This window comes from Siphateles boraxobius, unplaced genomic scaffold (assembly GCF_051911475.1).
Source record: "Siphateles boraxobius isolate OS27281-9 unplaced genomic scaffold, OSU_SipBor_1 19, whole genome shotgun sequence".
NCBI lineage: Eukaryota > Metazoa > Chordata > Actinopteri > Cypriniformes > Leuciscidae > Siphateles > Siphateles boraxobius.
In genome coordinates, this window is record NW_027508799.1 from 16,966,027 (window position 1) to 16,987,146 (window position 21,120).

At 37.6% G+C, this 21,120-nt stretch overlaps 2 protein-coding genes across 6 annotated transcripts in view; both read right to left on the reverse strand.

The window, feature by feature from the left end:
• Window positions 1-310: 310 nt before the first annotated feature.
• LOC143741666 (peroxisomal succinyl-coenzyme A thioesterase-like) lies at window positions 311-8,312 on the reverse strand. 5 transcript variants are annotated; one of them, XM_077233961.1, is made up of 12 exons: window positions 8,203-8,312; window positions 7,514-7,619; window positions 6,565-6,767; window positions 5,758-5,857; window positions 5,375-5,565; window positions 2,906-3,069; window positions 2,616-2,735; window positions 2,445-2,527; window positions 2,006-2,099; window positions 1,811-1,891; window positions 925-1,066; window positions 311-817 (listed from the first exon to the last, which is right to left on the reverse strand). In XM_077233961.1, the coding sequence occupies exons 2-12, from the start codon at window positions 7,528-7,530 to the stop codon at window positions 690-692; spliced, it is 1,323 nt and encodes a 440-aa protein (XP_077090076.1). In that variant the 5' UTR covers window positions 7,531-7,619; window positions 8,203-8,312; the 3' UTR covers window positions 311-689. The 5 variants fall into 5 exon arrangements, with proteins under 5 accessions (XP_077090076.1, XP_077090078.1, XP_077090075.1 ...); XM_077233963.1 differs by lacking the exon at window positions 8,203-8,312 and adding an exon at window positions 7,831-8,124 and having other exon boundaries at window positions 2,006-2,087; XM_077233960.1 differs by lacking the exon at window positions 8,203-8,312 and adding an exon at window positions 7,831-8,124.
• A 6,147-nt stretch (window positions 8,313-14,459) lies between these two features.
• The window catches only part of LOC143741674 (peroxisomal succinyl-coenzyme A thioesterase-like), a 58,319-nt gene continuing 51,658 nt past the window's right edge, over window positions 14,460-21,120 (reverse strand). Inside the window, exons 6-11 of the mRNA XM_077233978.1 lie at window positions 20,830-20,949; window positions 20,453-20,535; window positions 19,190-19,283; window positions 19,006-19,086; window positions 18,255-18,396; window positions 14,460-18,116 (exon numbers count right to left, since the gene is read on the reverse strand). Coding sequence (XP_077090093.1) covers window positions 17,965-18,116; window positions 18,255-18,396; window positions 19,006-19,086; window positions 19,190-19,283; window positions 20,453-20,535; window positions 20,830-20,949 — 672 coding nt within the window. The 3' untranslated portion in view covers window positions 14,460-17,964. The remainder of the gene's footprint in view (window positions 18,117-18,254; window positions 18,397-19,005; window positions 19,087-19,189; window positions 19,284-20,452; window positions 20,536-20,829; window positions 20,950-21,120) is intronic.

Consider the following 21,120-nt stretch of genomic DNA (forward strand, 5'->3'; position numbering starts at 1 on the left):
GCGTTATTAGCTATACGAAGTCGTTTCATTGTTATGTCTATGTTTTACTTTTTTTAAAAAAGTCAGCAAACATCTTTAAAAACGGAACAAATTTAAAATCACTTAAACCATTTTTAAAATTAAAATAATTTAAAATAGACATTACAATTATGTGTTGCTTTTTAGACAGTTAAAAACAAAAAAATAAAAAAGATTATCTTACACATTTTTTTTACCATTTCATATTGTCAGTACCACCAAAACCAATGTTACAGTAGTGACATCTCTGAATTTTATGGTGAGAAAAAAAACTCAAACACAAAAACTGCACTATTGTTAAATGAAAAGGATTTTAATTCAGCATATTTATTCATCCACAACTGATCCGTGAATAAAAAAACAAGTGATGTAGTTAAACGGAATAAAATGAAACAATGAAATCATCTAAACGCCTGTTTAGAAATAGGTACAAAATTAAGAAATATAGTTTGATCACTGGTATTTAGTGTGCCAAGAAATCTTTCCCTAAAAAACTAAACTGTGTTTGTAATTCCTTTATTCAGTGTTATCAAAACCATGAACTTATTGTCAACTTTTTAAAAAATCAGATACCAAAGCAAAATGTAACAACAAGTGCTGGCAATCATATCATTGCAATTGGAAGCATTTGAAAAAAAGCTGCACTCATATCAATGTTGTAAATGACAGAGCTACAGTTTGGCCTTTGCAAAGTTTGAACTGAAGCAGAGGTGCTGCCGCAGAAATGCTAATATCTTGTTCCACGCGTCCTCTTGTGCGTAAGCGTGCGGTTTGGTCTGTCCACCCCATAGCATGACAACTGCAGCAACAATAACAAAAACTTACATTCAGATCTACATTCAAACAAATTACACATTTAAAAAAAGTTCTAAATATGTCGATCCTATATGAAAAAATGTTGCTTACTTTTCTCCTTCATTTCTTGCAGCATGAAGTTAGTTGCTCGAAAGTGAGGCGAGTACGGAGGTTCGATCAGATGACCCGCATCAGGATATGTCAGGACTGTCAACAAGTGCCGATTTCCTGCTTTCTCCATCATCATCTCAATCTGGGTATAAAAGATCCAAATCAAGGACTGAATTCACATCAAACCATGTGAATCATAGCTGAGAACAGTACACGGCGTGTATGGCGTATGTAGACTGTACGATGACACCTTTTGAAGCGTAGGCTACGACGCAAGTTATTATGCAAGTAAATGTTTTTTACAGACCTATAAATCATTACATAAACTAACAAATATTGAGCACTAGATTTCATGTAGATACTAATAGTGACACCTGTTGGTCAAAGTTGATAACACATATCAACTTTGATATACAGTATATATATATATATATATATATATGCATTCAGTTTTTATATATTTCAGCTTGTCATTGTAATTAGTTTTTTTATTAGTTTTAGTAATTTTAGTATTTCAACTTTTTTTCAGTTAGTAGTCAAGGCAAAATTTCTTGTTTTTATTGAAGTAAGTTTTTTATCTAATATTTACATTTGATTTTATTTCATATTTATTTCAATTATTTATTAATATATATTAATATATAGTTAGTTACTAATATAGTTTAATATTTAGTAAACAGTTATATAGTTAAATATTTGTTTGTAGCTTATAGTAATCAATAACACTTACACTTGTGATAACACTTCACAATAACTTTGTAAGGAATTTTCATTTTTGGGTAACCATTCTTTTAATGTTGTCTCATAGTCTATTGTTAGTATTGTCTTACATTAGCTGTCCTTTTGAGGTATCATGTTTGGACAAAATTTAATATATATAACTCACATCTGCAGCAGATTCAACAGAAGCCCAGTTCTGATCATCACCACCATTCACCAACAGAAGAGGACACTTTATTATCCCAACCTATGTGCATTTAAAAAAAAAAATAGAGAACTGCCATTACAAATAATAGTAATTACAATAATTATATGCAAACAAACTGTATATATGAACAAAGAAATGTCAAGTCATACTCACGTCTACTTTGAGAGCCGGGTCTGATGGAATCGGCAATATGAGGTCTCTCTGTATTACCTGGTTCTCCTCATTCATACGTACCCTATTCATATGCCTCCAATGAACAACATTTGTTACTGAAACATCCAATTCTATTTCCCAAATTGTAGAATGTCACATGACCGGGATTATTATGGTCCTCTGGCACTTGTTAAATTAGCTTGACAGGAAGACAAAATTAATTGTGTGCGGAAGAGGTCAAATATCATTTTTTTTAAACTAAGTTATAATGTGTTTTGTTTGTATTTCAATCAGCTCCATACTGAATTGGTTAGGAAATCCCTTGCCAGTTATATAATTAAATATGGAGAGAAATAAAGAATATATTACTACGATTGCTATTACTATTGCATTAGATTGAGGCTCAGTCAGGTTGTGAATTAATGTTTAATCCACTCACTTTTTTATCTCCTCAAAGACTTCAAAAAGAGATTTATCAATAGGAACCACATGACTTCCACTGATACACACACAGCACTGGGGCTACAAGACAGTAAAAGGATATTAAATAATAAAAAGCTGCATTTAAAATGTAGATAACTGTACATTCGTGTATGCAGGTCAAGCAAACCTTGATGACTTTTGAGTAGGCCGCCATACTGAATGTGATGGCACTTCCAAAAGATAGCCCAAGCATTGCCAGATTGTCCTTCTGTACCTTTGGATGATCTTGTAAAATCTGGTATGCTTTCTACAGGAATAATACATATACAAAGTAAGTGGGATATAGAGTTAATCTGGAAACAAACGCAATGCACGGGGAACAAATTAAATGACAAAGTCTGATGACAATTGCAGATCAGCAAGGATGTCATGTCAAATTTGGTCCACATTAGGAGACTGTCAAAAGTTATGAATTACCTCAAAGTACGACACATCAACATCAACTGTATTCAGCTCTTCTGGAGCGAGGTACTCAAGTGCCATAGATGCAAAGCCATGAGATGCAAGCAGGGCAGAACGATACTCGACCAAACCACCACCTCCTCCCCAAAGATCCAGCACTCCTGGGTACGGCCCAGGGCCTAAAAAACACACCGCAAGTTATTTACAAGCAATTTAATTTAAAGTTGTGATTTAAAGAAAGTAGCGACAGATCTTTTCTTCCATATTGGCCTGGTTCAATACATTGTTTGTAATTGGATGGAGGCAGGGCTGGACTGGCCATCAGGCATACCGGGCATTTGCCCGGTGGGCCGACGTGCTTTTTGGGCCGATACAGATCATTCTTTAAAAAAAATATTTAAAAAATAGTTTTTGTCTAAACGGCCCATAACACTCTTACATCGGCGGCCCATTCATTTAGTTTTGCTTATTGGCGGCGCTGGGATCTTTGTGCCGGTGTAATGCATTGGACAAAAAAAGTCAGCGTAGGTTTTTTTTTTTTAACGGACCGGCCCATGAAACACGTAGATCAGGGGCCCATTGGTTCTTTTTTTGATTGGCACTGGGCTGGTCCAATCACATCTTTAAATTCCTCTTCCTTTGGGCTCTGAGCGAGCGTGCAGTGTCAGTGTGTATCTGTCTAAATAGTCAGAGATGGAGAAGAAACGCAAGGCATGTGCAGAGAAATAGCATGACAAAAAGAAACAGGCCCTTCAAGTGTCTGATGAGGATATTGAGGAGGAACAGGAGAGAATGAGTGAGTGTAGAGAACTGTGGTAAGCAGGACTAGGCAACTTTCAGAACACTGAGCCGATGAGTGTCGTAACCCATCACCCAGTTACGCATTATTTACACATCTGCATAGTTGATGATTACGCATTTTAATAGAATTGTAATGAGACGCGTTTGTAAACCATGTTTTCTAAATCATGTGTTTATCTCTTTCAAGCATGGAAATTAGTACAAAACTAATTATGAAAGTTCATTTTATTTTTCAGTGCATTTGTTTTACAATATATGGCTATACTGTAATGGAATTAATATTATAACTATTATTATGTAGTAGTGTAATGCAGACAGACACTATATCACAGCTAAAAGAGTTTTGAGTTTTTCTTTGTTCAATTTGCACACTGATTTTGCGTTGGAGCTATTAATTTTTAACTCTCAAAGTGCACCAGATTGATGAATTTAACATTAAAAAGCACAAATCTTTCTTACAGGGGGCTCCCCCGAACCCCCCTAAAGGGACAGAAGTCCACCCACCACAGATTTACCAAAAATCCTTTGTCAAACACTGGTATTGCTATACCAATGCAGCTTATAGCTTGTTTTAGGATTCATCATTGTGAAATTATACTGTTGAATAGTTCACAATAAGATCAATAAAATGCATTTAAAAAAATTGATTTTTCATTTCAACTATTAAGTAAAATGTAATACATATTTTCCGTACACCTTGAGTGTAAGTTGGCAGTTGTATCACCCTAACATTTTTGTGACTTTGCGCCCTGCAAATAACTGTTAATTCAGAAACTCCTGCACGCGGGCGACCCGCTAATATTTGATGTAACAGGTGGAATAATATTTACGTGTCGGGTGCGGTGTCTGAAGACTGTTAAAGGCTTCTAATTGCAGCATTATTTGCAGCACTGAGCATTGTAGTCAATCCCGATGGAACTGATTGAAAGTTAAGCTTACATTTAAACAGGCCTACTAAAACAGGCCTTCTTTGTTCTATTATTTTACTTGTGTTGTTTAAAGGGTAACTAAACCCTAAACCAACTTTTTTTAGTTAATGATCTGTAAGAATGGAGCTTCATAAATGCTGTTCATTGATTCGAGTAACTTTTTTGACATTTGTGTATAAAGTGTTTTAGTTCTACAATATATGGAGTAAAAACGTCGGAGTGCTGCCCTCTTCAGGTTGAACGGTGGCTACTGCAGTTGAATTTTCCTATTGGATGTTTGGGGTGGTCGTGACGTAAAGGGCTGTTGGTGACATAGGCAAGTTCCATACCGACTGATGCCCAGGAGAACGCCCCCCTCTGCAGCGCTCTGCCCACTTTTCAAGCGTTTTTCAAATATTGCCAGTGGGTGGAGTCAGGCTCTGACCAGGGGTTTAGTTACCCTTTAATGCAATGTTTCATTAATTGCATTGACTCAGAATGCCTAATGTTGTTTTTATGGCTTGTGTTAAGCTACATGAGAAAATGATTTTTGTCTATGTAGGAGATTTAATGCGGGTGCGGTTCGGGTCGGGTACGGACTAAAATTAGTGTTTCTGTCGGATATTGGGTCGGGTGTTCTGTTAATTACTGCGGGTTTATCAAAAAGGACCCGTGCAGGACTCTGCTTGGTATCATAGAAAAGCTGTATTTAAATCACTGTATGTCTGAATTGTATTTTTAATCTATTATGAGCATTTCATCATTTTGTGTATACCTGGAGGAAGAAATAAAGTTCCTCGTACTCCTTTCTCCTTGATGTTCACCCTCTGGACACCCGGTGCAACGTACCAGCGTTCTGTGACACTCGACGCCAGGGGTGTTTTCTCGCTAAATCCTTCAGATAGATGCCCACTGTACACTGAAATGTGAATCACCATCGGTGTAAGAACATTTGTCTTACGCAACCTTGAGTGAAATGGACAGGAAGGAAAGATTAATAGAATACAAGAGAAAGTGATAACTTTAAATAAGATTAACGTTTCACAATTTTTGATTCAGTTGGCAGAAAAATCCTGATGACATACTGGATTAAATCCAATACGTAGTGATTTTTTTTCCCTAAACCAGATTAGGGTGCAGGGTAGGTTTAGGGGTTACCTGAGTCCAGATCGACTTCCTGGTATGGGCCTCATGCTCCATATCAACCCCATCTGCTCTGTGCCTTCATAGGTGCCTCCCAAACTTTTATCTTTTGCCACTACATTTCAACAAGATATATACACATCATGTCATTCATGCACACTGCAACAATGTTTTGTTATCATTGTATAGATCATTTTTTACTCTGCAAATAGATAAGTTTGTGAATTCCATGATTTTATATTTTTATGCCAAGCAAAAAGAAATGCAGCTAAAACTAGCTATTACCATCTGGCCAGGCTGAGGATTTCTGTTTATCTCCCTTACAACAATTCACTGTGGTATAGTTAATTAGTAAATACTTTTAAATTGTTATAATGTTCTTTTGAACTTTCTGTTCATCAAAGAATCCTGAAAAAGTATGAAAAAAATGTATCATGTTTTCCACAAAAAAATTAAGCAGCACACTCGTTTTCAACTGATAATAATAAATGTTTCTTGAGCAGAAAATCAGCAAATTAGAGTGATTTCTGAAGGACCATGTGACACTGAAGACTGAAATAATGGTTGCTGAAAATTTGGCTTTATCCATCACAGGAATAAATTACATTTTAAAATAGAAAATAGTTATTTAAAATTGTAATATTACTGTTTTACTATATTTTTGATCATATAAATGAAACCTTGGTACCCTTAATAAGACTTCTTTCAAAAACATTTTAAAAATCTCACCGACCCCAAACTTTTGTCTGGTAGTGCATGTTGGTAAGGACTGTTTGTCGTGGTAATTTTGCTAGGGGTTATGCAACAGACTGTCCCACGCACCTGTTACTATTCCGTGTTCATCACTGATGTAGTTTCCAAACGCCTCCCAGAAGTCCTTGTCTTCTGATTGATGTAGACAGTATATCGTCACCTCTTGATTTGGCAGTAAATTCATTATGACAATCTGAAACTTCTCGTCCACCAGCCCTCGACTGGGCTGGACAGAGAGCAGTGGACTTGTCACTTTCTCAGTGCCCACAGTCCTAAACAGAATTAAATGAGACATTGAAAAGTGTCTGAACAATGTCATGTATTCTCTATTAAACTGCATTGTTGTGTACAATAGAATGGAATAAACTTTATTCTCATTATACACAGGTACAATGAAACTCTATTTGGCTTCTCCCTGTAATTAAATAAGAAAAACTAAATGAGAACAATACTCATTATCATTCAATAAATATCAAGTAAAAGCAGTACAAAAACATTGCAACACATTTGAGCAGCTGCATATATTTAAAGTGATGTTAGTGCCCAACGTTTAGTCATTAATCATTCGTGCATGTGTGTGTCGCAGATCTTTATTGAGTGTATGTGCATGTCTGTGTACATGAGTATGTGTGTGCATATTTAAGAGATCTCAGTTTCTTCTCAGTACATTTAATGTCCTGACCACTTTTATAATAGCTCTGTGGTGCTTTTCCATCGTTTTTTTAAAAAACATTTTCTTCAGTCATTATTTATTGTCATGGAAAGGAAAAATTAAATGTCTCACTTGATAAAAAAAAAATTTGGAATAATGTTAAAGTAAATAATAACTTTGGTAGCTCATCACATCATGGTAATTTCCTACAGCAATATTGCATATGCCATGAGCTGTTGTTTGCCATGAGCATGTAACCAACTGTCATTACTTGTTATTAGCCACAACTGTCTTTGAAAAAATAAATTTAAAAAAAAGGTAAAAAGTTTACTTAATTTATGGTTTTGCCTGAGGAAATGTCTGTACCTAACAGCTGCCAACATGATACTGTATAGTCCGATAAGATCAGATCAGGTGTTTCTTCTCTGATGGGTTTCAGATGATCCGAACAGCGTAAGGACAAAAATAATGTCTGAAATAAACATAAACAACATACAAAACAACAGATGATAAATGGCAGCGATGGTCTTTACACGAAAACTTCACAGCATGTTACCACAAAGGAAAACCACAGTTCACACCATCAAAAATTGTGGCATGCTACATTGAGCTGAAGTTGTGCTCGGTGGAGTTTTAGTGAGACCCACCCGGAAGTGGTTTAATCCAAATTATTTAAATCTTACCTCAAGGAAAATAATACGAATATAGATGGAATATGATCTATCTAACTTAGTCCCTGGTTGAGTGAGAGCAGCTCGTGGGCTAACGTTAACGTTAATGCTGATGACGAAATGTTACCTTTGACACTGATGTTTGCGCTTACATCAGCAAAGGTCGTTTATAACTCTTTAGAGGGCATAGAATTCTATTTAACTACTTTTTACTTAGATACATTCTAAAATCGTAATTAGTATGTTGAAAGGGGGAGACAGATCCCTATAGGCTAACTGCAACCAGCTCCACCAACACATTGTGGCAATAAAGAAAACACGTCCATTATAATTGGAATAATCTGCACATTATTTAATGACAACAAGAAAGGTCCAGTTCAATACCAAAAGAATGCCATTCCACTCCACACGTGTATTTCTGTACCAGTCCAGTTTTTCTATGTTTCCGTCCACAGTGTTGTTGACGCAAACTAAGCATCACGCAGTGCAGGGATGCCAGATTGGGCGTATAGCCGCTCTATTGCGCTATTTTTTTTGAGTAGTAGGCCTCGTGCTTGCTTGGGAAAGTTATTGTGCAGTGCATGTGGACAAAAGACTTTACAAGCGTGTCACAGATTTTTTTTAATAAAAATAATTTAATTGCAGGATTTTTTCATGTATAATAGCTACTAAGTCAAGTTGTCTTTATTTTATTTTTTTTTTAAAGAAAAAGAAGAAGAAGAAGAAGAAGAAGAAAAAATCTGGGTTAAAGGGTAACTTAGGAGCCATTTGTTTTATTGCTACGTTTTTGTGGTCCACTGAGTGGCGCTGTGACTGTGTGAGTATAATTAGAGCACCAGAGCTACAAGTGTGTGCGTTGAGTAGCATGCAAGGTGCTATGCAGTGTTTACAAGGTTGTGTGTATGTGTGAACAAGGAAAGGCCACAAGAAGTTTTGAGACCATATTTAATGGAGCACAAGTAATAAAGAAAGACATTTGTTTGTATCTACATCCGTCTGCATGACTGTTTGTAGGCTACGCGTTCTAAACTTGCTTATTCTTATTATCAACGCAACGGCGTTGGAAAGTCATTACAAAAGTAAAAAACTGTGTGCTTCCTAATTACCAACGCACCAATTATACTCACAGTCACAATGCCACTCAGTGGACAACAAAAACTTTGCCATACAACAAATGGCTCTTACACTCCGGCCCCTCAATGGATTATGACACATTGACATAACAATTACAAATTCATACAAAATGGAGCCATACATAGCCTACCAATTCAAGTTTTGTACAAATGTATTAAGGTGACAGTAAATTCAAACACTTAAAATGTTGAATGCCCTATTTTAGTCTGCTTCTAATAAAATACAAAGCTTGTTAATTTGAACCTTTTAAGAATACTTTTAGTTTGAACTTTTACTGAACGTACAAAACCCTTGCTGTCAGGGTAGGTATCCACAACTCTTCCAAGTAGCCATAAACCATGTGGTGCTGTAGAATCAGCAATAATCACGATGTCTCCAGGGGTAAAACTTCTTCGTTCATTGTTCCACTTTTTGTCGCTTTTGCAACCAGGTTAAGTATTCTTGTACCCATCTTTTCCAGAAGAGATTGGAAACATATTGCACCTGTCTCCATCTCTTTTTTGCAAACAGATCAGATCTTTCAAACAACCCAGGTGGCAATGCAGGATTTCCTCTCATAAGCAGAATGTGATTTGGCATGAGGGCCTCCAAATCATTAGAATCATTGGATAGTTTAGATAGGCCGATCATTCAAAATAGCTTCTGCTTTGCACAAGACAGTTTGCAGTGCTTCGTCATCCAATGTTTGTTGTCGAAGAACTGCACAAATAATTTGTCTCACCATTCAAATTATACGCTCCCATACTCCACCGAAATGAGAGCCTGAAGGAGGATTGAAGCTCCACTGAACTGCCTTCTGCAGTAAGGCCCTTTGAACCCTTTCGTTGTTTAATGCATTAAGAGCCTCCTTTAACTCCCGCTCAGCTCCAATGAAATTCGTCCCGTTATCAGACCTCATGTGAGAGAGCTGTCCTCGATGACATACAAATCTGCGTAATGCATTAATGCATGAGTCTGTATCTAGCGAGTATGCATCTAAATGGACAGCTCTACTTGCCATACAAGTAAAAATCACTCCATAGCGATTAGGGGTGTAACAATATATCGTGTCACAATATATCGCAATCCAAAAACGCAACAATATGTATCGTGGATGGTGACAATATGTATTAGTTCACCCAAAATAAAATTTCTGTGTGGTGAAAAAGTTTTCAGAGTTTTCGTGTCAGTACTACATAAAAATACTATATATAATGTAGAATATAATGTATAATAATGCAATGGGGGAATATGTGTGGTTCCTGATAATGCCAAATGTCTTATCTTATCAGTAAAAAGTGGCCTACATTATTTTAAACATATGTAGTCAGTGACATAGTGCAAGCATATTCGTCTAATATAATTCTGTATTTTCAGCTTCAGAATCATGAATATTTTTATTCTGGTGTCACTATTGTCCCGTGCATTGGGTTACCAGCACCAAGTCCAAGCCTAATTATTTTCAATGTAACACCAAATTTAGCATTTTAATCAACAGTACATTTTTTGTTAACTTTTTTACCAAATGTCTTGGAGTATCGCAATATCTTATCGTGGGTTCAGTATTGTGATTTTTATCGAATTGTGACATGAGGGTATCGTTACACCCCTAATAGCAATTCACTCTACTCCTTTTTTCACTTCAATGGGCCCCAAAAAATCCACTCCAACGTTAGTAAAAGGTGGCAGGTCAGGGGTGATCCTTTCCACTTGAAGGTCTGCCATCTTATGTTACCCAACTTCCCCTTATAACGTCTACAGATGACGCACTTGGAAATTATTTTGCAACGGAGTTAGCTTTTGTAATCCAATACTTAAACTGGAGCTTGGAAAGCATCTGATTTCTGCCACCATGAACCAACTGTTCATGGATGTCTCGAAGTATGAGATGTGAAACATGCTGATCTTTAGATAACAAGATGAAATGTTTTATTTCAATTGTTTATAGCTGACTTACCAAATCTTCCTCCAACAGTCCATCACGCAACACAGGATCCAAACTATAGACAGAACTTTTTCTTTTAACGTTTCTATCCTTGAGCTCAGCAATTTCTTCTTGGAATCGTTCCTGTTGACTGAAACTAATTAGGTTTATCTCAGCCATAGGCAGATCCTCCACATTCAAACTTTGTCTGCCCAGAGATGCTTTAAATTCCTGTAATTTTACATCTACAGCAACACTATCAATCTGCTCCTAAGATTCTTTCGTTTACGACTCGGCTCCATCAGAAGTTTCTGCAGTTTCAAATACCAGGCAACTGCAACTTTCAGAAGTTTCCATTCTGAGAAGTAATGGAAGTTCTGTCACAACTCCTGTAAAAGTACTTTAGCTGCCAGAATAAGCAGTGCTAGAAAACCCAAGGGAGCATAGACAGAGTTTACCACCGATAAAATGCCTCTCCTAGTACATGGTTGATTTTTCAAGGAAATCTTGAATTGAAAGGTGTCGGCTTCTACACTCCACTAAAGACCTAAAGCTCTTTCAACAGGCAATTTGTGTCGATCCAGATCTAGCTGCTGTATATTCTAAACCTGGTGTTCCTCAGGAACTGACTGCAACACTTTGTGACTGTTGCTGATCCATTTTGTTAAATGGAAACCTCCCTCTTGACAGAGAACAGTGAGATTTTTAACCATAGAGATCCCCAATTCCTCAGTGACGCTCTTCAGACAGTCATCTACATAAAAGTTATTGTTAATGGTGTAGGGTCTGGACCAATCAGACACACACTAATTATTCATATTCACTATATTTAATGACTATAAAGGTCTATGAAACTCTCCCCCAAAACTAACCTCACAAATGAAGTTACTTTGTCAGCCGGGTGTCCGGTTACAGAACACTTTAAGACTGATAACAGACTTTACGACCTCAAAGGAATGTGGCCACATGCGCCACATGCTTAAGAGAGAGAGACCATCTTTAATTAAATAAACTTTGCGGTGTTACTCTGATCTATGAAGGAACATGCCTCACAGAAACTGTGATGATTTACTGTCTCGTGTACTATTAGGTATAACAACATGGTATGTTTGATTGGGGTGATTGTGGTTGAACAACCACCCAACGGTCAATATAACCTCACCTGTATCATGCTTCCTACCAAATTAATCCTCAATTAATGACACACACTTTGATGTACATCACCTTCTCTTAGAATGCAATGTGAATTTGTTATGTCTATTTGAGCTTGAATGAACAGTCTAAGCATGCTGGGGACAAAGACCATAAATCAACTAAGAGCCGCTTCCCCTCTCGGACATGTCACCTTACTCATAGGTCCATTCAAACCTTAGGGGTTGGTTCTTTCTCAGGGTATATCAGAGGCAGGCAACAGTGACCGCCCTCTCTTAGTTCTTTCATCCAGCCGCAACACTGTTCTGGGGATACTGGGGAAACCCCTCCCCCTCCACGCGGGCCCAAGGGCCCAGCAGGCCTCGATTCCAACCAGAGGTGGGCTCAGGCAGGAGAGAGAAGACTCTCTCACAAAGAACCAAGGACAATCTCAGGAGTTTTGGAACACAGACTCCCACCAACAACGACTCCAATCACCCATCCTTTTGACTTCCTCACTTCTCCTGGGTGCTCGGCGTGGCCTCAACAGAGTCCCAGGCCTTGACCAAACCAATCATGCGTTCCTGGAGAAAGAGAACGCTCAACCAACTTCCACTTGACGCTGCCGGAACCATCAACGACTTCAATTTTCAACAACTTCAAGAATTGTTCCCATTACAAATGCAAGTATTCAATTCAATGAAATGTGAAAATGAAATTCTGATGGTTCTCCTCATAGACCCTCTTCCGGTTTCCAATTTCATCCTATCACTAACCTATTTATGTATTCATGTGTGTATGTTGTTTAGTTTATTTATATTCATATAAATATCTATATTTAGTTAATAAAACTTGTACATAATATGTATTTGGTTCTGTTTTGTTTGCAATACAAGTCACTTTACGATCACGGTTTTTGCTACTGGCTCAAAGTGCTGTACAGGCGAAGAAATAATTATTCTTCTGTGGCCATGGAAGATACCCTTTTCTTAGAATAAATTAATAATCAAAATAGTTCTTTGGACGAACTGATTAATTGATTGTAATATTAATTCAGCCACATCAAGTTAATCCAATTAACTGACCCAAATATTTATAATTAATAATAAAAAGATATTATTGATTATTAATGTTTCCAAAAAGCTGAGTTCCTTACAATGGTTTCAATTACCTCTGCTGTAAAGTCTGCTTGATTGTCCTTTGCGGTCTGTTTAAAGGTGTAACAAGCACAGCTTGGAGAAGTCACGGCTCCGAAAAGATTAACTGTCACCCTAAATGTAATGGGCTCTCTAGTCAATTCTCAGTCAGGCCACCACAAGAAACAAAGAAAATCTACCTCTTCCTCAGCCACTTTAACTTGATGAAACATTGCTTCAATGTCAGCCATAAGGCTACTGGTTCTTGGCTGAATCTCATCAGTACACCTACAAAAGAATTGGTAAGGTTAGGGTCTTACAACAATTGACTATTTAGTGATGTTACTTTATATGCTGCTCCAGTCGAACACGACCCTCAATGATCCCTTCTTAGGATGAAACACCCCGTAATGAGGAATGTACCAAACTTTGCCATCCACACAATCTAGTTGGTGAGATGGTACCTTCTCTGCATAACGTTTAAGTACAACATCAGCAAGAAAATGAGAGTACTTCTCATGAAACACTTTGTTTCTTTCCAGTTTCCTTTTCAGGCCATTTAATCGTTGCTTAGCAAGTTGTCAGGTAACATGACATTATTAGTCTTGAAATTTTTGTTGTCCACTGACTGGCGCTGTGACTGTGAGTATAATTAGAGCACCAGCAACAAGTATGTGTGTTGGTAATTTGAAACACACGGTTTTTGACCGCACTGCAGAGTAGCATGCAAAGTGGATTTTAATCTTATGCAGTGCTTACAAGGTATGGTTTTGTTCGTATGTGTGAACAAGGAAAGGCCACAAGAAGTTTTGAGACCATATTTAATGGAGCACAAGTAATAAAGAAAGACATTTGTTTGCATGTACATCCGTCTGCATGGACTCTGTTTGTACGTGTTCTAAACTTTCTTATTCTTATTATCAAGGGCAACGGCTTTGGAAAGCCATTACAGGTTAGTTCACCCAGAAATGAAAATTATCCCATAATTTACTCACCCTCAAGCCATCCTAGGTGTATATGACTTTTTTTCTTTCAGCCTAGCACAATCGGAGTTAGGCTATATTAAAAAACATCCTGGCTCTTCCAAGCTTTATAATAGTGAATGATACCTTAGATTTTGAAGCCCAAAAAAGCATATCCATCCATCATAAAAGTAATCCATACGACTCCAAGGGGTTAATAAAAGCCTTCTGAAGCAAAGTGATGCATTTTTGTAGGAAAAATATCCATATTTATAACTTTATAAAACTATAATCACTGGCTTCCAAACAAACAAACAAAAAGCACAGACACCATTAACTGGTAAGAGGTAGAAGGAACACACAAATTCATTCATCATTTGTACATTTTATTACATTTTCAAAATGTTATAACATTTAAACTCCATACATATAGTTCATTTACATGTCCTGCTCTTAAAAAATGTGTATCCCATGACCACATGCTCATTACATCCCTTGTGTCACAAAAATCATTAAAATCATCATTAGTAACACTGCGATAACTCATTTTACTTTTGAAAATATTAAATTTGCATATTAAAACCATATTTTGTAGATGAACAACTTTAACAACCTTGATTGATCCTTTAAGGGATTGTTCATCCAAAAATTAAAATTCTCTCATCATTTAATCACCTTCATGGCATCCACAATGTATATGACTTACTCTTTTCAGATAAACACAAAGGAATATTTTTAGGAACATAATCTATGATAGTCTATATAATTCCATGTAATGCCGCTCATTTGTTGCTGGAAAATCTATACGAAAAAACCAAGCATTTCAAGCGTCACCTAAGCAGCACCCATTCACTTATTTGCATTATTTGGACTCACAAAGATAGTTTATTTTCGTAAAAAATTTTGTTTTGTGTTTATCTGAAGAAAGAAAATCCTATACACCAGAGATTGGTATGATGGTGAGTAAATGATAAGAGAATCTTCCTTTTTGGGTGCACTATCACTTTAAGGGCAGGTACGTAGTTTATTTGGGGCTGTTGTTTTAACTTTTTGAAAACAATTGTTTTAAAATAACATTTCAAAAGCTTGGCAAAGCTGACAGTAGTCATAATGATTGCTATTCATATCTGATAAGGTAAAGTATTATAACTTGGCTATAGGTTATTCATATGCAAATACAACATAATAGTAATTGGTTTAGAGATGACATTGTTTCCTATAGATATTTATATTATATAACATAGATGCCTCATTAGCGACTGTTTCCATGGGCCGCACTACGCAAGCCATCTGCCATAATGGAACGGTCAAAGTTGGTCCGTCAACACTCGAGAGCAAGTTGATTGTGCATTTACAACTGTAGTTATAAGCATGTATGAATATCTAAATCTGCAATAGACTTCAGCAGATGATTTTCATAGGATTTAGTTTATCATTAACATAATACAAAAGATGAAGGCAGGTAAGGGAATGGGGTCATGAACTGAGAAATCAAATTTTCCTTGTAGCTTTTGACATATAAGAGGTCCTCTCAATATAAGAATATCCTGTAAGTTTCAGAACTGAAAACTTCCTTGTTAATCCAAACACAGCTTTTATTGTAACCAAGAACTACTTGGTTACTACTACTCGTTGTGAAATGTGGCTATCTATGGTGAGACCGCCTCTGCAGAAGGAAAATCAACACCTACTTCATCATTGCAACTTTGGCCCTGCCCACTGGCGTGTTAGTGAGATGAAGAGGAGAGAAGAGCACAGGATCACTCATTGGACTAAAAATAACATTACCTTCCAAAGGATCCTAATGGTAGGAATGTGGTTATTTATTTTCAATAATTTGAATGTCTCAGTTGAGCATTATTTGTTTGTTCGGTACATTTCACAGACCAATTGGGAAAGCATTCAAATCGTGCTATGCTTATAACTACAGAACGACAATCGTTCTGTGGCCTTGGCCCAGGATGCTTGAATAAGCCCCAGAGGGCAGGGCGAGGTAGCCACCCGACATTTAGAGACTCAGATTGATGTCGAAGCCACAAGGAATGATTCTAGTGGGTTGAGTTCATGTAGAGGCAAAAGCCCAGCTACACAGATAGGACCCATGCTTGTAGAGCAGGGACGTTCAAGTTATAAAATCTGGTGAAGGTAGGTGGCAAGGACCAGCCGGCTGCTGCAGAGATGTTGCCAATAGACACTCCGCTGCACCCAGGATGAAGCCATGCCTCTGGTGGAGTGTGCTTTTACCTTGATGGGGCACTGTAGGCCCATCGAAGCATGAGCTAGCGCAATTGCATCAACTTTCCAGTGGGAAAGTCTTTGCTTTGTGACCAGATGCCCTTTGGTGCGGCCTCTGAAGCACACGAAGAGCCACTCCGACTGCCTTAACGGGGCAGAGTGCTCAATATATACTCTTAAGGCCCGAACAGGGCAGAGTAGTAGCAACTCCTGCTCGCCCTCAGATGGGGAAAGAGCAGAGAGAATAATTACCTGTGCTCTGAACGGAGTAGACAGCACCTTAGATATGTAGCCATGTCTTGGTTTGAGGACAACTTTGCAGTTGTTAGGCCCAAACTCAAGTCAAAAAGCACTCACAGATAGCGCTTGCAAGTCGTCCACTTGCTTGACCGATGCTAGGGCTAGCAGGAGGGCAGTCTTTAGAGAAAGGAGCTGGAATTCGGAAAGTAGCGCAGACAGGTCCCATGTAGGAACCGTGAGAGGGCGAGGCAGGTTTAGCCTTCTGGACCCCTTCAGAAAGTGAAAAACCAGGTTGTTCCTGCCACAAGAGCATGCTGCTATGGCCGCCACATAGACCTTGACCATGGAAGGGGTGCGACCCTTTTCAGCAGCTCTTGAAGGAACGACAGTACCAGTGAAATGTCACAGGACATTTGTAAAAGTGCACAGAGACAGTCCGACTGGAAGAACTGTATACTGGTAAGTCACCCCTTCGAATGCAAATCTCAAAAACAGTCTTTGATGGGAGGCTATCTGGATATGAAAATAGGCAGATCCACTGAGAAAAACCAATCCCCCGGGCACAGTTGCGAGAAGATTTGTTTTAATGTTAACATCTTGAACGGCCGCTTTATAAAGGCGTGGTTCAGATGCTTGAGATCAAGGATGGGCCTGAGGCCACCAGACTTCTTTGGCACGAGGAAGTAGCGTCTGTGAAAGCTTGACTCACTGTGGGGCGAAAGAACAGCTTCTACAGCCTCTTTCAAAAGTAAATTCATCACTTTGGTGCAGAGGAAGTGAGACACATTGCTCCTTACCGATGTGGAGACCATGCCCCTGAAGATGTGGAGACCGTTCCAACATGGCACACACATTGATTGTAGTCGAATGTGGCGTCTACGTATACATATCTATGTTGTTACTTACATAAATATTGTTTTGTGAACTTGGTCAATACACAGCAAATGTGATACTATGCAAACTGTATTTTTGAAAAGCCAAGAAGTTTTATTATAGGCACTATTGTCTTGCTTGTAAAACATTGACGTGTGATTGGGCATTCGAAAATCAAGCTTGCATCTTTTTCCAACTGTAATCTATATATGATAATGTATATATTAAAATCGCAGAGCGCCCCTAGAATCTTCACCGCCTCGATGTATCTTGATGTATTGTGTGTATCTGCTTGCTGCTGATTGTTCATGTAGGTCAGTGTCAGTCCAAATGGAAGAAAGTGCACACAAACAAAACCATAAAATCTTTAAAGAAAAGTATCTCTCCACAAACTCATTTGAAAATTAACTAAAACCAAAACCATTTCTCCTTAAACTGGCCATCAATTGAACATCTATCATTATGTCATCAATTAAAAAAAAACCTAGAGATTTAAAACTGTTAGATGTAAAGGGGTTAACTTAAAATGAAGTTACTCAACAGGTATGACATAGCTAGATGTTTTTCTATAATGCTGTGTTTCATTGAAGTAGAGGTGCTCCCGCAGAAATGCTAATATCTTATTCCATGAGTCTTCTTGTGCATACGCATGTGATTGTGTTTGTCCACCCCACAGAACGACAACTGCAGTAACCACACCATGTAAAAAAAGATGTAAAACACACACACACAATCACAAATAAAATCTAGAACTGGCATTAAGCCAATAAAAAAAAATCAAATATGAAATTAGACAATTGATTATGCATGCATATGGTTTACCTTTCTGTTTTGTCAACTGTAGGTTGAAGTTAGTTGCACGAAAGTGAGGTGAGCATGGCGGTTCAATTAGATGACCAGACCCGGGATACGTCAGGACTTCCAACAAGTGCCGATTTCCTGCTTTCTCCATCATCATCTCAATCTGGGTTTAAAAGGTTAATATCAGGGATCCAAATCATGTCAGACATTTTGAATTAAAACTTTTTGATAAATTAATAGTTAGTACATTTTTCATTTTCCATTACATAAAGGGTACAAAAGGGGTTTGAAATGCCTTTTATTTTTTACTCTTTCCCTGCCAGCGTTTCTTTTTTTTTTGAAGTTGCCAGTCACCTCCAGCATTTTGATCATTTAAAAAAGAAAAAAAAATTCATGGCCAACATTTTTAATGTTTGATGATCGCATTATTTTACTTGTGCATAAGCAATGCTTTTATCGCTTATTTCTGCTTCTTTTTTCTTCTGTGTTTTAATAGCACCCCCTACTGTGGAAATATAACAGTGAAAACATGGTTTGCAGGAAATTTCTGTCAATGGCGGTGACCATAGACTGTAAATGGCGGGGACGCATTGTGTCATAAATGATGGAAAATTCCGCCAATGGTGGGGAAAGTGTTAACCACATTTCCGTTGTTTAAACCTTCAAAAAACTTTTTCCGCATGTTATCCAAATTTCAAAAACTTACTACAACAGTTTCAGACAGTTATTATCTTAACAGCAGACAATATAATACATAAGAAATGTAACTCACATCTTCAGCAGATTCAACTGCAGGAAAAGCCTGATCATCACCAGCAGTCACCAACAGAAGTGGACACTTTATTCTCCCAACCTGTGTGTATTTAAATAAAAACAGACAATTGACATCACAAGAAAAATAAAATAAAAAAAACAACAACATTATCAACATATCCATAATATCAACATAAACTCACATCTACTTTGACTGGTGGGTCCGGGGGAGTCGTTAAGATAACATCTCTGTGAATTACCTGGTTTTCCTCATTCACACGTAGTTTATCTACATTCCTGGAATAACATTTTTAGTGCTTATCATTAGTAATATATTTACATTGAACATATATTTACTCGATATTACTGTTGCTTAAAAATTGAGCAAATCATTACAATTATTTCAGTTCACATTGTATTATCATACTGTGGCCCCATAATAAATCTGAACACTCAAGTCAAACCTAAAATATTGAAATTGGCCAAATTGGCATTTATTTAAAAAAAAAGTGTTTTACAAAAATACGCTTTATAAATAGACATCAGTACTATGTTCAAAATGTACATACACAAACTTTCTGGTTGCCAAAGGTTAAAATACACATCTTATATATCCATGTTACATTTAAATTATACATATTTCCTGTGCTCAAAAAACAAGGAGCAATAAAAACTGTGAATTGAGCCTCTCTACATGATTTTTCCAAACCACTCTGTTCGTATATGCACACACACACATGCACACACGCACACACACGCACGCACGCACGCACGCACGCACACACACATACACACACACACTTTCTAGTTATCAAAGATTAGAAGAACATCATGTGCAGTCACTGGTTTCTTCTAGTACATGGATGCCAAACTCAGCTCCTGGAGGGCCACAGTCCTGCAAAGTTTAGTTCCAACTCTGCTCCAATACAATACCGTAGCTTTCAAATAATCCTAAATGACTTGATTGGCTTGATCAGATGCATTTAATTAGGGTTGAAGCTAAACTCTGCATGAGTTTTACACCGGTGTTTGAGTGGCCCCCCGGTTGTCAGCCAGGTCTTGTTGGTTTGTCTTACTCCAATAATTCGTGAGGGGGACCCCTTGTCCTCTTTCTGACAGAACATATTTTCTTTTTATCAATTGGGTTGAAAAGTGGGGCACCTTCACACAGAAATGCATCTCTGTCCATGCTGTCTCAGGTGTAAGCTAGACTTTTCTGGCATCACTTGTGGCCCAATATAACTGGTCATGTGGTCATCCAAAAGCCTCACTGACAGTCAGGAGGCATTAAATAAAATGACAGTTATGAATGTAACTCTGGTTCTATGAAAGCCAATGACAGAGATGCAGTACTTGTCAAGTTCTTACACTTTTAAGTATGAATTAAGTGCTCAAATTTTGGGCCCACACTGAATAACAAAAATTGCAAAACACTTTATAACACCACAACATATTTTCTGTCTCACTTTTTCATCTCCTCAATGAGGTCAAAGAGGTTTTTGTCAAAAGGAATCAGGTGACTTCCGTTAATACACACACAGCACTGGGGCTAAAAGACAATAAATATAGACTGATCAACATACCAATGGATTACAAGAAAAATATATCTGCATTCAAAATGTAGATTCATGTGTGTGGGTGTCCAACCGTTCTCCTGCAGAGCTGCTGTCCTACAGTGTTCAGATTTATCCCCAATCAAACACACCTGAACCAGTTAATCAAGGTGTTCAGGGTTACTTGAAAATTACAGGCAGATGTGTCGGAACAGGGTTGGAACTGATGTCTGCAGGACAGTTGTTCTCCAGGAGCCAGGTAGGAGACCACTGGTGCAGGCCAAGCAAACCTTGATGACATTGGAGTAGGCCACAATACTGAGTGTGATTATACTTCCAAAAGACAGCCCGAGCACAGCCAGGTGATCCGCCTGTACCACTGGATGATTCTTCAGGATCTCGTATGCTTTCTACAAGAAACATGTACACACAAATATAAACGCACACATCTGTAAAGATTATTCAACTGTTAACCGCACAACCCAATTTAGGTTTGCATATACTCAAACCCAATGGATTCTACTTTATTAACAAGGAAGTTTTCAGTTCTGAAACTTACAGGATATTCTTTAACTTTTTGC